Source organism: Nyctereutes procyonoides, unplaced genomic scaffold, assembly GCF_905146905.1.
Source record: "Nyctereutes procyonoides isolate TBG_1078 unplaced genomic scaffold, NYPRO_anot_genome, whole genome shotgun sequence".
Taxonomy (NCBI): Eukaryota; Metazoa; Chordata; class Mammalia; order Carnivora; family Canidae; genus Nyctereutes; species Nyctereutes procyonoides.
In genome coordinates this window covers 5,520,093-5,536,271 of record NW_026575129.1, presented here as the reverse complement: position 1 = coordinate 5,536,271, position 16,179 = coordinate 5,520,093, and the positions used below count along the sequence as shown (strand labels likewise).

The following is a 16,179-nucleotide window of genomic DNA, read 5'->3' as shown; positions in this document are numbered from 1 at the left end:
AGCAGGACTTCTTTGGAATGTGCTCTTGTACCACAGGGTCATTGTTTGGAAGCTTGGCTTATAGGAAAAGACTTCATATTGGAGCATTTAAATTATTTCTCAGCTAGAAGTCAAGTCTTTATGAGCATTATCCTAATTTGATCCTTTCTGGTTATGAGAAGGAAAACTAGAATATCCTCAATTCAGGTCAAAGTTCCTGACCCAAAATTGTAGAATGAATGCAAAAATTGTCCAAACAGAATGATGACACAATACTTAACATCAAAGGTACAAGTATTGACCTCTGGACAGGTATGCTCTTATTTAAAGGCTGTAGAAAGGGTGAGGTTTGTTTACCATGCTTAACTTGAGTACCCAGCCAGAGCTGTGAGCCTGACTTGGTCTCTAAGCCTGGGAGAGCCATATTTCTCCATTGATTGGCAATTACCTGCCGCCAACAGGCATGCTTTAGTACCGAGGTCATCTGTACTCAGTATATTTCTGCATACAAGTCACAGCTGATGCTTATGCACACATGACCTGCCCTAGTACCCACTTCTGTGTAATCCAGTGCATGCCATGTATGTCTTCATAAGAATTGAGTAGCTTTTTCTTTAAAGTTATCCCTCAAAAAAGAAGGAATTGCCTTATATTTGAGTCTTTATAATGTCTCTCATAAGACCCACTCAGTTTTGAATTTTATAATTATTTTAAATTATTTTAAAATAGTTAGTACACATACACAGGGTGAAAAGCTCAAAAGCTATAAAAAGGCATTCAGTTAAAAGGTAATACTTCCTACCATCAGTATCTCCCAGTTAGCCAGTTCCTATCGTCAAAGACAACCAATATTACATACACACACATACACACTCTAGCACATATTTGGAGCACAGTATTCAAACAGCTACGTCCCTTTCTTTTTTCATTTAGCATTTTATTTTAGAGATAATTTATATTTATTTTGAACAAAAAAAGATATACCAACCTAAAAAAAACTTAGTACTGGTTTTAGATATTAATAGGATATCATCTGACAAAGTCAGTAACAGCAAAAGAGAGAGAGAGAGAGAGAGAGAGAGAGAAATTGAAATAGATTGAAGATTTCATGTGCCTTTTAAAGACCACTTTAAGAAGCAGGCCAATACTGATGACAGCAATATAGTGGACTTGCTGTCAAAAACAAACTAAAATCTCTGGATAAAATATTTACAAACATGTTTCTAAACACATCTCAGCAGGGAGAAAAATAAGAGAAAACCCTGAAGTCCAGAAATGACTAGAAAACCCAGTGTAGCAGTGTACGATGATAGAAGACCTGGCATTTGCTCTGGACTCTGTAGGTGTTAGAAGACCTTGAACTTGTGTTTTAATGGGCCTGCAAAAGATCAGGACAAAACCAGTGGCCCATGTTACATTGAAGATTGTGTCAGGGAACCTTATAAGTAGCTGCAAACCTAAAAAAATGATACTCTTGGTGAGTCAGTTAGAAAAATCTCAATCCCCAGAGAGCTCTCTTAGGGATGCTTTCCTATCTGAGCCTTAGCCCTAGGTAGAATGGTGGGGGGGGGGGGGGGCAAGGAAACGTGTTAACCTTAAGGAATTCAATCACAAGCACATTCTCATGTAGATTTGACATCAGAATTCACATCATTTGTTTGGACTGAAACAAGACCACATGAAATTTAGTGGGAAGTACTACTTCCCACTAATACCCCTGGTGATCTATAACAATAAATGCAAACCCCTGTAGAAAATGACTTTAAGCCCAGCTCTCAAGAATCCCCACACAGGGATCCCTGGGTGGCGCAGCGGTTTGGCGCCTGCCTTTGGCCCAGGGCGCGATCCTGGAGACCCGGGATCGAATCCCACGTCGGGCTCCCGGTGCATGGAGCCTGCTTCTCCCTCTGCCTATGTCTCTGCCTCTCTCTCTCACTGTGTGCCTATCATAAATAAAAAATAAAAATTAAAAAAAAGAATCCCCACACATATTAGATCCAAGGGATATTGACTCCTAGTCAAAAATAATAAAAAATAAAATTAAAAAAAATCACCCAAATCCAGAGGAAGCCCCAGAAAATGGAAAGAGGCCCACAAAGACTATAATTACTGCATTTAACATATAAAGAATATTAAGTTAGAATGTTAACATATTTTAAGAAATAGAATCAAAAGTATTGTTCAGGAATAAAGAAATGACCTAGGGCAGCCTGGGTGGCTCAGCAGTTTAGTGCCGCCTTCAGCCCAGGGCGTGATCCTGGAGACCCAGGATCAAGTCCTGCGTCAAGGCTCTCTGCATTGAGCCTGCTTCTCCCCCTGCCTGTGTTTCTGCCTCTGTGTGTGTGTGTCTCTCGTGAATAAATAAAATCTTAAAAAAAAAAAATTACCTAGAAGGTTTGACAAAGAAACAAAGAGAATTTCTATACAAAAATATATATAATAATTTAAATTTGAAACTCAGTGAACAGATTAAGCTGCCAATAAGACAGTAACTGGAAGATAGATATGAAGGAGTTACCTAGAATGCAGATGGATTGGCAAAGAGATGGGAATTATATGGAAGATTTGAAGACATAAAGGAATAAGAAGTCTAATATGCATCTAATCAAAGTGCCAGAAGGAAAGAATAAAAAGAAAGGGAGAGTTAACACTTGAAGCAAATGACGTAGACATTTCATTCAGAAGTAACAAGAAAGTTTAATATACTTATGAAAAGATGTTGGACTTCATTATCAGAGAAATGAAAATTATAACCAACACAAGATATTTCACACCCACAAAACTGGAAAAATTTGAAGAGACAATATTAAGCAAAAACGCAGAGCAGTGGCAACTCTAATAAACAACACATAGAAGTGTAAATTGGTACATTTAATTACCTAAAAAATTCTCTTGAAAGCAAAGACTGAATGTGGAATAAACCAGCACAGCTAAGTTTATTTGTCCATTCATTCAATAAATATTTACTAAGCACCTAACTTCAGGATTTATATTAGAATTTAAGAAGAATATCAGTTCTTGACCAAAAGAGCTTAGGATCTAGTGGGTCAGACAATCAAAGATCACACAAATATACATAAAACTATAATTGTGAAAGAAAAGTACACATGAGAGGTCATGTCAGTGGGAATTAGCTGCTAGGTCTGGGTAGGCTCTCCTGAAGAAAAGATGCCTGGGCCAACAGAATGTTGAGGAGGAAAAATTTTCCTCTACCCTATAAACTACTTCTAGCTGGTATAAGAATTCAATTGACAAGAGACAGATTAACAGGAAAAAATCAACAAAAGTTTAATTACAGGTATACTGCCTACATACATGGGAGAGACCCAGAAAAGTACTTAGGTATAGGACTGAAAAAAGGTCTCATAGCTGGAATGGAACAGAGAGAGATTGAGAGGGAATATGTTGAGGGGAGGGTGGTGGTCCTGACTAGCTGGGGCTGGAGAGGTAGGCACAAGCCAGACAAAGAAGGAGGAGTTTAGGGCCATGGGAAGGCTTTGAGCTTTTTAGACTAGGATGTTATGGGATGTTTCTGACGTGTTTTTAAGTAGATGACTGAAATGATCAGTGGAATGAAGGGGGGGAAATTAAAAGACTACCAATTAATTAGAAATCTAAAAATTTCATGAGAAAATGCAGTTTAAGGTCTTTGCAGCTGCACTTCTCTTCTCACTTATATGTGACTGTGCCAAGAATGGCCCCATTCCCAGTTCCCAACAGCTGGCCAATCTGTGCTCTTGGACTGCAAGCTCAGCTCTGCCTCTGACAGCACAACCAGGATGGTACCCCTGATTTGTAGATCCTCCCCCTACCTCCTCAAACAATAGCACATGAGATTTAGGCCTAGCTGGTGATTCACTAGATGATGCAGGAAGCATAATTGAATACATTTTACTGCTTTGCAGCCAGAGTAAATGATTTCTCCATTGTTGAGAGTAAAAACCAATTTGTCAGTAAATGAAGCAGATATGATTCAAAGGAAGCAGAAGGACACGGGAAATACTCATTGTGTCTTTTCTGTTTGTGACTGCATTCACTGCAAAACAGTAACCATGGGAGGCCACATTCCCATTCTAAAGTTTATACTAGAGCAAACTATTCCAGATTCTCAGTGTCTGTGGTCCTTTATAGCTCAAACTCCTTTCATTTTAACCACCTTATTGAGGTGTAATTTATGTACTATAAATAATAAATATTATGAATAATAATTATAAATAGTAATTATAGCTTATAAATATACTTACAAATAATTGATGTACTCATGTTTGAAGTGTAGTTTGATAAGTTTTGAAACATGTACACCAATAAAACCATCACCTCAATCAAGATAACATATCCATCAAGTCCCAAATTTTTTTCCTCTCCCTCCCTGATCTGCCCCACCTCCACTCCAAACAACTCAAGTTTAAGTTCAATTATTCTCTTAATCAAAAGTCCTGTGAACTTGTAAGATAGGTTGGAATACAGTCTCTAAAAGGGCCTTTCTCATCAGTTATCTTATCCAGTTCTCTGAATATCCACCATTCAGGTGAAAGTTACTCTGTAGAACGAAGTCCATTTATTTCCTCAGGAGATTTAAATCTTTGGGAATAATTTAATTTTTCTAAAAATCCCCTAAGATCCGTGCTGCTAGGAAGGAAAGCCATGGTCCCAAGTTCTGCAGTTAACTCCACCAATATTAATGTTTGCATCTACCTTTCAGACCCCATTTGTGATGAAGGAATGGTTTCCACAAGTGGCACATCTGTTCAGAGTATTGAACTTGTCCTTCCACCCCATGCAAACCATCATGGAAATACTTTTGGTGGCCAAATTATGGCTTGGATGGAGACCGTGGCTACTATTTCTGCAAGGTTCTTGGTTTTGGCTTTGGCGTTTGATGTTGGGTTGAGTGAGGAGAGGTCAGAAGGGTTCTGGGTCCCAGCTATTGAGCTAGCCAAGGAGACAAGGGGAGAAGAGTGTTGCCTTTTATTAAAATGAAAAAATAAGCCATTTACCTGTTTCCCTTAGGATTAATCTGTCCTTTTGTTTGAAGGTGGAGGTTTATGTTCTTAGTTCAAAAATAAAAATGAAATGACTGTTCTAATACTTTATTCTGAATTGTAAATGTTGGTCATGTAACCCTTAAACTCCCCGTAATGATATAGATGCAAAACAGAAATAGAAGCAGCCTTTACACTTAAAAATAGTCAAATTGCAAACTTTTTTATAGGCAGTTTACAATTAGGTTTGACCTTTGAAGTGCCTAGTTAGAATCATATGGCTAGAAGATTACCTGAAAAATAAAATGAGAAAGTGGAAGGAGCTTGAAAGAAAACTTTTAAGTATTCTTCAGTTTCAAAAAAAAAAAAAAGGCATTTTATTCTTAATGGAACCACGTAGGTTAATTGAGCAGCTTTAAGGAACATTGTGTATTCTAAAAAGGCATTTGAACAGGAACTGCCCTACTGACAATTTCTGTGACTGTTGAAAATTGTTAAGATTTTATTTTCCCCAAATTAAAAGAATTTTATTATGAATGTTTATAATTGTGACTATAGTTAGAAACCTGTAGAAATCCTTCTTATAAATCATGCACAAATAAGAGAGCTCCTTTTTAAAATGAGATTGTCATTCTCAATGACAAAGTATTTGAACCTGTTCTATTGTAAAAGCTTACAATATAATTAGCCGTGGCATAGTCTGTTCACTTAGTGTTGGCACAATTCCTTTGAGTAATTGAATGACGAAGTGGGAATCTAAAATGTAGGAAATTACAAAAGTAACTTTCTGAGATTAAATATACTTTTTACATATTTCAAAATTTCACAATCAAAAAAATTATAATGTGTGTACATTGTAGCCCTTTAGGCTTTGTGTAGCAATCCAGGTAATTTTCCCATAGGGAAAAAAATTAGTCTTTTGATATATGAGTGAATTCAGTTAATTGTGAAGCTGAGGAACTGGTATGAACTGTATTAACTGGCAGTTCCTTCACTGTGCCCTGCTTCAACCTGGGAGTCATGACTCTATGATTGTGATCCTGAGCCATCAGGATGAGTAGAACCCTCCCATGAGAACAAAGGACATTGGCTTGTTTCTCAGAGGGACTTTTATCAAGAACAAAACAGGTGCAGGGCTGTCCACCCAAGAGCAGAAGCACCAAGCATCTTGGTAAAGACCCCACAGCCTGGGGTCGTGATATTTCCCAAAATATTTGCAGGGAGTGTACAAACTCTCAAAACACGTTATTTAGTTATTTATTTCACTCTTAAAAGAATTAAAAGATATGATTTAGAGAGCACATTGAGTATTTGTCTCTTGCATTGGTTAAACAAATCAATAGTTCATGAAAATACTTAGAGTGTGGGCACTTTCTCCTCCCTTCCCTGTTTCCTCAGCCGCCTCTGTGGGGCGCACCCTCTTCTGAAGTCTGTGGACATGTTTAAGTTCCGGGGACCATCCACTGTGGGAGATCGGCTGGTTTTCAATGCCATTGTCAACAATACATTTCAAACCTGGTAAAGCCCACCTAATCCTCTTAGGCAGCCACAAACAAATTTGAACTTGCACATGAATAATTTTTTATTTTTATTTCAATCTGGGGATGAGTGTAGGTACTACTATAAGGTAACCAAGTTCCTTCTCATTTTTTTCTGGAAGTTCGATTCAGTCGTCAACAGCTGTAGACACTCATATTAACCCTCTTTTTGCTTGGGCCTCTTCATAGTTCATAAATTGTGATGGGCTGGTTTTTGTCTCTTAATAAGGGGGACTCCCAGTGGGCCTGGTGTGGTTTTGGTGTGGTCCTGTCATAATTACTAACTCTTCCTTTCATTCTCAAGAGTCCCAGTGACTTCATGCTCAACTGACTCATAACGGACCTGTTATTTATCACCATGAAGTCCAAACTGCTTCCCAGTTATTTTTATTATTCATGATACACAATGAAAATATTTAATTTCATATTAGTTCTTCTAAAATGTGAAAAAGAGTATGTTTCCTATCCAATTTTAATGTCTGATGCTTTTTAATATAGAACTGTTGTTTTTAAGGGAGGAAACTTGCCTTTAGCACAATTAACTCCCCTCACTCCTCATTGACAAAATATGTTCATGAATATATATAAAGTCCTAGCTGGCCTTTCCCCCACATGATGATGGGAAAGTAAAGTGGAAATGCTTCCAGGGGCTAGTAGGTCAGATCCATAGACCTGATGAAATGGATTTTAACAATTGCATAGACTTGCAATGATAAAGAGAGAGCCCAGGGCCCTCATTCTTGTTCTCACTTGGAAGAGTGGTGGTGGTGGTGGTGGTGGTGGTGGTGCTGGCGGTGACGGTGGTGACGGTGGTGGTGGTGGCGGGCAGAGAGGCCTGGCGTGCTCTGGTTCTCCGCCCATGGCCCCGTGTTGTCCTCTGCAGTGTGGAAGTGGGAGTGCGCGTGGAGGCCTTTGACTGTCAGGAGTGGTCTGAGGGCCGGGGCCGGCACATCAACAGTGCTTTTCTCATTTATAATGCTGTCAACGATAAGGAAGAACTGGTCACATTTCCCAGAATCAAACCCATGTCAAAGGTCAGTTATTGGCACGTGAGTCTCCATGATTGGATCACTTATTTGAGGGGAAATGGTGGGTACAGGGCTCCACCCAGAAGTTCCTCACACCTGCCACAACTTCCAAGCCTCTCCCTCTTTGGATTTTTTTTTTCTCTTCTATATCACAAAGTAAAATGGACATTTTATTTTCTTTTTCCCCCCCTGCGTCATTCTCATCATTTGTTGAAGTAACAGAGGCCCGGGAGACCTGGGCTAGGCCACACACGGCGGGGGAGCCTGTCACCTTCTGGGCCATATTGTGATTCTCTTCTCCCACTTCCCTACATTTAGCTGCGGTGGGACTATACCCTCCCCTCACCTGAGGTGCGTGAGTGCCAACTCTCACCTCTCCTAAAAACCCTATAGTGAGATATGTGTATAATTCTGGTAACAGAAATGGTAACAATCACTACTTTAAATAAAGAAGGAAAGAGGCTGTAAAGGTTGTGTTTTTACCCATGCACCCGGCCTCTGTGAGTGATGAGGACAGTTCACGCAGGGACACTGCGTGTGCCCCAGCTAGCCCCTTCAACTGAATTAGGAGAGAGAGACGTCAGGATTGTAGCACTGAAATATTAGAAATTTATTGATTTTGCTTTGTTTTTTATTAAAGGACGATTTGAGACGGTATCGTGGAGCTATTGCACGCAAGAGAATTCGCCTAGGCAGGTAAGGGATCTCGGTTAGCGATTTCATGCTATCTTCTCTTATCTAGCAAATTATGTAACAAAAGGCTCCTCTCTGGGTCTGTGTTCCCACACCATGTGAAATGAGAAGGTCTGATGTTTCCTGGCTGGAGGCTAACCGTGACGGAAATTGATCTTCCTGATAATTCCACTACTAAAAAGCAGCTTTTAAAACTGTGGATTTCAGTTCAAGAAAGTGTCTCGATTACTGTTGTTGCACTAAATGCAGGGAAGTAAACTTATTTACTATTATAACATTATTATTATGATATGTTACTTAATTTTAATTTTTTTCCAGAAAATATGTTATTTCCCACAAAGAAGAAGTACCACTCTGTGTACACTGGGACGTAACCAACCAGGTAACGGTTTTATTATATGGAGCTCTTCATGTAAAAATTGCATCATTATTAAAATGGAAAATGGCATCATCATAAAAATGAAAGTTCCCATGTTTAACGGATTCAGATTGTGCCTACACAGGTTAGATGAGAAGGTGAAATATATCAACTATTTATCTCAAAATGAAACAAAACCAATCAGTAAGTGGTGACCAACTAGTTGCTTCTCTGCCTTGTTTGAATTACGTGTATAGTTTCCAAAGTACCGACTCAGAATGATCTATCATCAGATGCATTCAGGCAGCATGACACCAAGAGCTGGTGTCCCTGCGATTTGTGCTGAATGATATGCCTTCCAGCTTGCATTTTTATAACACAGCAACAAAGTATTAGCCGTTATGAAGTTTTTGACCATGAAATATAAAGGGAAATTGAAGTTTACTGTTGATTCTAAGTCATATTAAAAGATAATGTTGTCTTTGCTGGAGACACCAATTAATATGACACTAATTTGTGAAGCATGTAGGCCTTGTGTTATTTTGTCTGAATTCTGAATTAAGAGTTGGAGACAGGGACACCTGCATGGCTCAGCAGTTGAGCGTCTGTCTTTGACTCAGGATGTGATCCTAGTCCGGGGATCAAGTCCCACGCTGGGCTACCTTTGAGGAACCTGCTTTTTCCTCTATGTCTCTGCCTCTCTTTGTGTCTCTCAGGAATGAATGAATGAATGAATGAATGAGTAAAAAGAGCTGGAGACGGGGGGAGGGAGGCACCTGGGTGGCTCAGTGGTTGAGCGTCTGCCTTCAACTCAAGTCATGATCCCGGGGTCTTGGGATCCACTTGATCCCTGAATCAAGTGCTGCACTGAGCTCCCTGCGGGGGAGCCTGCTTCTCCTTCTACCTATGTCTCTGCCTCTCTCTATGTGTCTCTCATGAATAAATAAATAAAATCTTAAAAAGAGTTGGAGATGGAAACTGTGTTACCTATAGCTTAGTTCTAAGCTCAGCATTACCACTTTGGCTTGAACAGGTCCCACTTAGAGGCAGAAACTATTTGATCACATATCTGTGGGTCGAACTCTCAGCTTTTACAACATTTGTATTCTAGGTATCCCTGAGTAACGCCAATGTGGAGGCTCTCGAAAATCTGGCAGCCAGAAGTGGTTGGGAGGTTACCAGTGTGGTGGAAAAGGTAGGAGGCATCCAGGTATATGCACAACCTGCTGGCCATCACAAATGAAAGTGGTCATGGTGGTGGTGGTTCTGCTGCTTCTACTGCTGCTTTTAAGAAGGTAAATCTTCCTGAGAAACTTTTTTCTAAGACTCAAGTACCTTTCCAGTGCTGTCTCTACTCCTCCATGCTGGTGAATCTGGGATCCTTTGGTGCGCCCCAAACATTCCTACCTCTGAACTTCTCATATCCCACTTCTCTCTAACTGGTCTTCAAGCCTTGGGACAAATGCTTCTGCATGAAGCCACCCCTATTACCCCTGACTGAAGGAACTCCCCCCCTCCCCGTAGGAATCCCCTTAGCAATGACTTTTTCAAAATTAATTTGTCAATGAATTATGCACTGTCTTATGACTTGTCTCCACAGCTACATCGCATTGATGTTGGTGTCTCATGGTGTAATTTAACTTTTTACATGTGGTCTTTTCCTCTAACTAGATTACGGACTTTCTATGAAAGAAGCCTTGCCTTGACTTCTTTGTATCTCTCTAGGCACCTTTTACACCGTTTTTGCAGGTCTTCAAACTTAAATACACATATATCATTTGCATCCTGATTTGTCTAATTTCACAGGCATGTCAGGGGATCTGGGGAAGCTGCTGCCCACACTAGCTAAACTGTCAGGTCAGCCCAGGAGTCCCGATCGCTGCGGTGCCCGGCACCCGGCAGCTGCGCAGTCATGTCTACTCTCTGTGCTCACAGTCTCGGGGTGTCCTGTTTCTCATCAGTGGAGCAGGGGCCTCCACATTAGGGTGACCGTATGTCCTGCTTTTCCTGGGGCAGTCCTGGTTCTCCCATCATAGTGATGATCCCATCGTAATCCATTGTCTTATCATAATTATTAATAATGCTTCCATGCCCCAGTCAGGACGATACATTATGCGGTCACTTACCCTGAAGCTGAAGCAAACTCAGATGCTACTTTACTGCTTCTTTTCAACTTTGACTCTTGTCAGTGCTTCGTTCCGGATGGTTGGCTTTTCCCATGTCTTTGTTGTCGCTTCTGCATCCCTTCAGGATCTCCCTTACCCTTTTTGGATCCAGTTATGTTTCCACATATGCTTAATTCAGTGATGCAGAAACATAGGTTTCATGTAATAAAATGATCTTTTTCTCTTTATCCCACACAAAAGATGCTTCAAGACTTTTACTAGTATGAAATCTGCTTCTTTCATCATTGCTGGCGTCTAAGCAGCACTGGAAAGGGCAAACTTGTGTCTGGAGTGAAGGAAGAGAACATGTTTTGTGAAGTCATATAATACACAAAACCTTCAGCTCTTTGGGAGCTGGGGGCCAAAATAAACCTAAACAAAGAAATACTGTATTTGTTAGTGTCCAAGGAGAGCCATCAATAATTCATTCTTAATTTTTGTGTGGGTTCTGATTAGAAGATACTATATAATTAAAGCAACATTCTTAAGTCATTTCTGTTGAATTCAAAGCCTTCCAGTTCTTTAGATTATATTTATGATAAAACTTGATTCTTTTTCCTTTCCAGGCCATCCTCTTCTCTCCTACTTCTTAAAACTTTCATATTGTTTTAATTTTAAAATACAATGCTCTTAGTTTTTTCTGTTACCTCTTCATTGAATAATTCTTACAACTATCTGCTGTGAATCATACTTATTTCAGGTTTTAAAATCTGTACTTATTTTTTATATAAATTAGTTAAATAGCAAAGGTTGAAGATTTCTGGTATTTGTAATTAAAATGAGCAGTACTAATTCTTTTAAGTCTTATTTCACTTTTATGTACAGTGATGGAATTCATAATAGTAGCAGTACAAGAAGCAAAAGGTGAACCCTCACTCTGAAGGAGCTTGCAGGCTATTTTGGCAACACCACACAAAAACATTTAGCAGCGGATGAATAATGTTCAGGTAGTTGATAAGCAAGTCCAGTGTTTAAATCATAAAGGTCAGCTCTTAGGCACCACAAAGTAAAACAAGACTGTTTAGAGAGAACTTTTGAAAGGAGGTGATTCTTTTCTCCTTGTTGGGAGCTTGAGTAGATGCCGGAGGGTGAAAGAGGCTGTGTAGGCAGTGAGTAGCTTGAGCCCAATCCTCAGGGTAGAAATCAGCCTGGATAGGAGACTGTCCTGGGAGAGTAGCTTTTTATTTAGGGGGTAGTAGCTGAGAAAGGTGATGAAAGCCAGAATGGTAAGGACCACTTGAAAACCTTTCCATAGAACAAAACCCAGTACAGGAAACAGAGCAGAGGGAGCTATTCTCACTGCAGCGGGGGAGGGGCTGGTCCCAGAGCTCCAAGGACCATTTCTCCTCCCCAGCACCCCCCCTGCACCCCACCCCCTGGGTAATTCCCCAGGCACCTCCCCACCCAGGCCTCGGTGAAGAACTTTGTCCTCCTTCTTGTAATGTTGTCTCAACAACAACGGATAGTATAAAACAGTATAAAATTCTAAAACTATACTCTTTTCTCTTCTGCTGTTGGCATAAGATATCCAAATCCATTAAACAGAATCTCATTAGAATGAAAAAACAATACCGTTCTAAACTGTTGGCAATTTCAAGCTTACTCACCTTAAGCTTCATGTCATAGAATAAAATTCACGAGGCATCAAATGATAAAATGTTTGATTGGTTACAGATGGAATTTAACCCGTATTCTTGTGAGCGTGAAAGGTTTCACATTTTCTCAAAGAGTTGGTTTTGGAGAATTTTTTCACTAAACAGAAGTTGACTTTTCTAAAATACTAAGGTTTAAAGAGATCACCACCAACCGCCGCCTTCCCCTGCCTGCTTTGTCTGCATCAGTGCCATTGATTCTCACAGAAGAGCAATGAGAAGGGCTTTCTGCTACCTTCACCTTCTGGGAGAAGGCTCGAAACACCATGCACTCGTCCAATACCATACTCGGCACTGGAGATGTTTAGTAACCCCTGGGAAGGCCGAGTTTAGAGGTGGCTGCGCAGCCTGACATTTGCTGTGGCTTCGGGAGAGGAAGCAGCAGCAGGTGTCTGCAACCCGGGGAGCAGCCCTAGGAAGCCATCACGCTTTTCTAGAAAGCTGCTCCCAGGTTGATTCTTTCTGAAGAAGTGAGAAAGAATCTGTTCCAGGCCTTCTCCTCTAGCGTCTGGTGGTTTGCTGGCCATCTTTGGCGGACCTTGGCTTGTAAATGTGTCACCTGACTGCCTTCATCTTCATATGGTGTCTCCCAGTGAGCATATCTGCGTCTAAATTTTCCCTTTTTATCAGGACATCAGTCATTATTGGATTAGGGGCCCATCCAACTATGCTACAACCTCATCTTAACTAGTTGCATCTACAAGGACCGTCTTTCCAAATAAGGTCACATTCTGAAGTGCTGAGAGAACTTACCATATGAATTTGAGGAGACACAATTCAGCTCTTAGCAAGTACTCAGCCAGGATTACATCCCTCTCCACCCTTATTCCATCAGTGTAGATCATGGCTGCTCCAAGGCCTGAATCTGACAGAAGCTAACCTGGCCACCTGCCCTTGCCTCTTGTGAGATTGCAGAGCCCCAGAAGTCTGATGTGGAGTCACAGGGCCACCAAATTTTGATGACTTCCTTCTGGATTTACACCAGGGAACCTCAGTTTACTCCTGCCTTATAGGGGGCAAAGTTAGGCATGGCTATGTTGGGGTGAGTCTCAGCCACCACCTGGAGCCGCATTCATGGCTTTCTGTTTGATATACGTCCACAGCCCAGGTCATGTCCTCGTTTGTGGGCTCAGTTTAAAGACAGTCATGGCACAAGGATCAACTAAAGAGGTAAAATGGTGTGAACAAATAGCCACTCCTTTTCTTTCTAAGCTGCTTTTAGTCAATTTCTTATTTCTTCATTCTCTTCTTGAAGATGTTTATGTTTAAATAAAGGTTTTCTCCTTCACAGCCTGACTTGTCCATCTGCTCGATTCCTACAGTGAAGTCTTAACCCTCTGTTTATTTGTCTTCTTACAGCTTGTTGCCATGGGGATGATTATAAGATGGCACATTTCAACACTAACTTCAAAGCACCATGAAAGAGATGGAGAAAATGGGCAGGGTGGAAATATGCTCTTAACTGAGCACATATCTCTGATTATTAGCAAAAGTGCAATAGCAGGAGAGTTTGGAGTAACAGGGGATCCATTATCATTTATGTCAAATGGCTGCCCAAGACAGGTGTCCTCTCATCTAAGGAATAACAATATTAGAAACCCAGGAATTGGCCTCTCTGCAGGATGGGCACTTGTGATTCATAAATTAAAGAATGCTTTGTGCTGAAGAAACATGGTGCTTCAGCAGCCCTTTGGAAAGGTTGACTTGGTGCTAGGGGTGGTGGCTTGCTTCCTGCGCCCCTTGGCATGCCTTGGCACGCGTGGCATCCTAAGAAAGTGTCCAGGTTCTCTGGAGAGGAATTGACAGGCTTCCCTATCAGCCTACTGATATTTTCTATTGTTCCTGGGTAGAGGCAGGGAAATATCACAAAGAGATTAAAAAAAAAAGGCTTACATTTTTTTATTTTTCAAGATCAAACTGTTGCACAATAATTAAATAACCCAAGTCACATATTATATAGAGGACATAGAGGATAACATCCTGGTCCAAGCTCTAGACATCCAAATATTCTAAGTGAAATTGCCATGATTTGGCTTCATTGTTATTCAGGTGCCGAGATACCTTAGCTAGTACAATCAACCTATGACTCTGTGTGTGATTTTAAAAGTCAAAACATCCATATTTCTTTTGTAATTTATTTTTTCTTATTATTATCTTTTAGATAAAAATATATACCCTGGAAGAGAATGACATTTTATCTGTTTGGGTTGAGAAACATGTGGAAAGGCCTGCACACTTGACTTACCATCTCTTGTCTGACTTTACCAAGAGACCTTTGTGGGACCCCCATTACGTGTAAGAATACATTTAAAATATTTCCTTCAATAACATCATGTAAAGGGTGGCCTCCATATTGCAATCCATCTCCATTGCCCGACATATGACCTGTTGTTTATTAATGAAAGAGTATGTTTTAGAACTTGGCTCTGCACTGAAAACTGCATCAAGTGCTATTGAGAGATGCAAAACAAAAATTATCTTAATAATTTATTTATCATTTCTGTTGAGTTGACATGCTTTACCTACATCTGTTGCAATCCTACCAACAACTCCACACTTGGTATTAGGCCCACTTAACAAGAGGGAGGTTCTGAGACTTGCCAAGATGGCACAGACAGGAGAGCAAACAAACCTGAATTGGAACCCAGATCCATCGAGTTCTGAATTCCACACCCTTGTACTTTAATACACAGTTCTGTTGCTCTTGAGGAAGTGTTTATCTAATCATCCTTCCCACTTCCCACTCTTGGTATTTAATTAGCAGTTCCTTCTTTTTCTGTGAAGCAGCATTCTCTGGTGAGAAGCTGAGGGGCAGCTGTGTGAGTAACGAAGTCAAAGGCTTTCCTTCCTGCTTTTCTTGATCAGGGCCCACTCCCTTCAAGCCCACGTCTCTTCCTTCTGTTACTTCCTGTCTCCTGCATCCCAAACCAATCTCCTCTGCTCTGTCGCTCCCTTCCTGGAATACAAGGTGCTGAGTCCCCTCACCTGCAGGGACAGGGTCTGATTACACTAGGGCCACGTCCCCTCCTCCAAGGAGTCCCAGCTCCAGGGCTACAGCACCCAAGGCCTCACTGGGCATCTTGCTGGGAGACGGGCTTCCTATTAGGCATTATCAGTTACTTCCTAACCTTGATGAGGTTAGAAGCTCAGCTTTAAAATGGCTAAGCCTGGGGATCCCTGGGTGGCACAGCGGTTTAGCGCCTGCCTTTGGCCCCGGGCGCGATCCTGGAGACCCGGGATCGAATCCCACGTCGGGCTCCCGGTGCATGGAGCCTGCTTCTCTCTCTGCCTATCTCTCTGCCTATGTCTCTCTCTCTCTCTCTCTCTCTCTCTCTCTCTCTCTCTGTGTGTGACTATCATAAATAAATAAAAAATTTTTTTTTAATTTTTTTTTTTATTTATTTATGATAGTCACACAGAATGAGAGAGAGAGGCAGAGACACAGGCAGAGGGAGAAGCAGGCTCCATGCACCGGGAGCCCGACGTGGGATTCGATCCTGGGTCTCCAGGATCACGCCCTGGGCCAAAGGCAGGCGCCAAACCGCTGTGCCACCCCACCCAGGGATCCCAAATAAATAAAAATTAAAAATAAAATAAAATAAAATGGCTAAGCCTGATAATGATTAATACCATGTAATAGACAATTTAATACCGCTAAAGTGAAACACCTCTGGGGTCATGAGTTACATCTGCATAGATGCCAGAATAATACATCATGGTTAATGCTATCATAGTGGAACACTCTGAAAGAAGGAATACTTCACAGTACTCTTGCATCAATATT

General features: G+C 40.9%; 1 protein-coding gene across 2 annotated transcripts in view; it reads left to right on the top strand.

The window, feature by feature from the left end:
• ACOT12 (acyl-CoA thioesterase 12) overlaps positions 1–16,179 on the top strand; it is a 43,501-nt gene that overhangs the window by 24,348 nt on the left and 2,974 nt on the right. For both annotated transcript variants that reach the window (XM_055342200.1, XM_055342202.1), the window contains 7 exons: positions 4,682–4,832; positions 6,360–6,479; positions 7,383–7,533; positions 8,168–8,223; positions 8,539–8,602; positions 9,690–9,773; positions 14,557–14,690. In XM_055342200.1, coding sequence (XP_055198175.1) covers positions 4,682–4,832; positions 6,360–6,479; positions 7,383–7,533; positions 8,168–8,223; positions 8,539–8,602; positions 9,690–9,773; positions 14,557–14,690 — 760 coding nt within the window. The remainder of the gene's footprint in view (positions 1–4,681; positions 4,833–6,359; positions 6,480–7,382; positions 7,534–8,167; positions 8,224–8,538; positions 8,603–9,689; positions 9,774–14,556; positions 14,691–16,179) is intronic.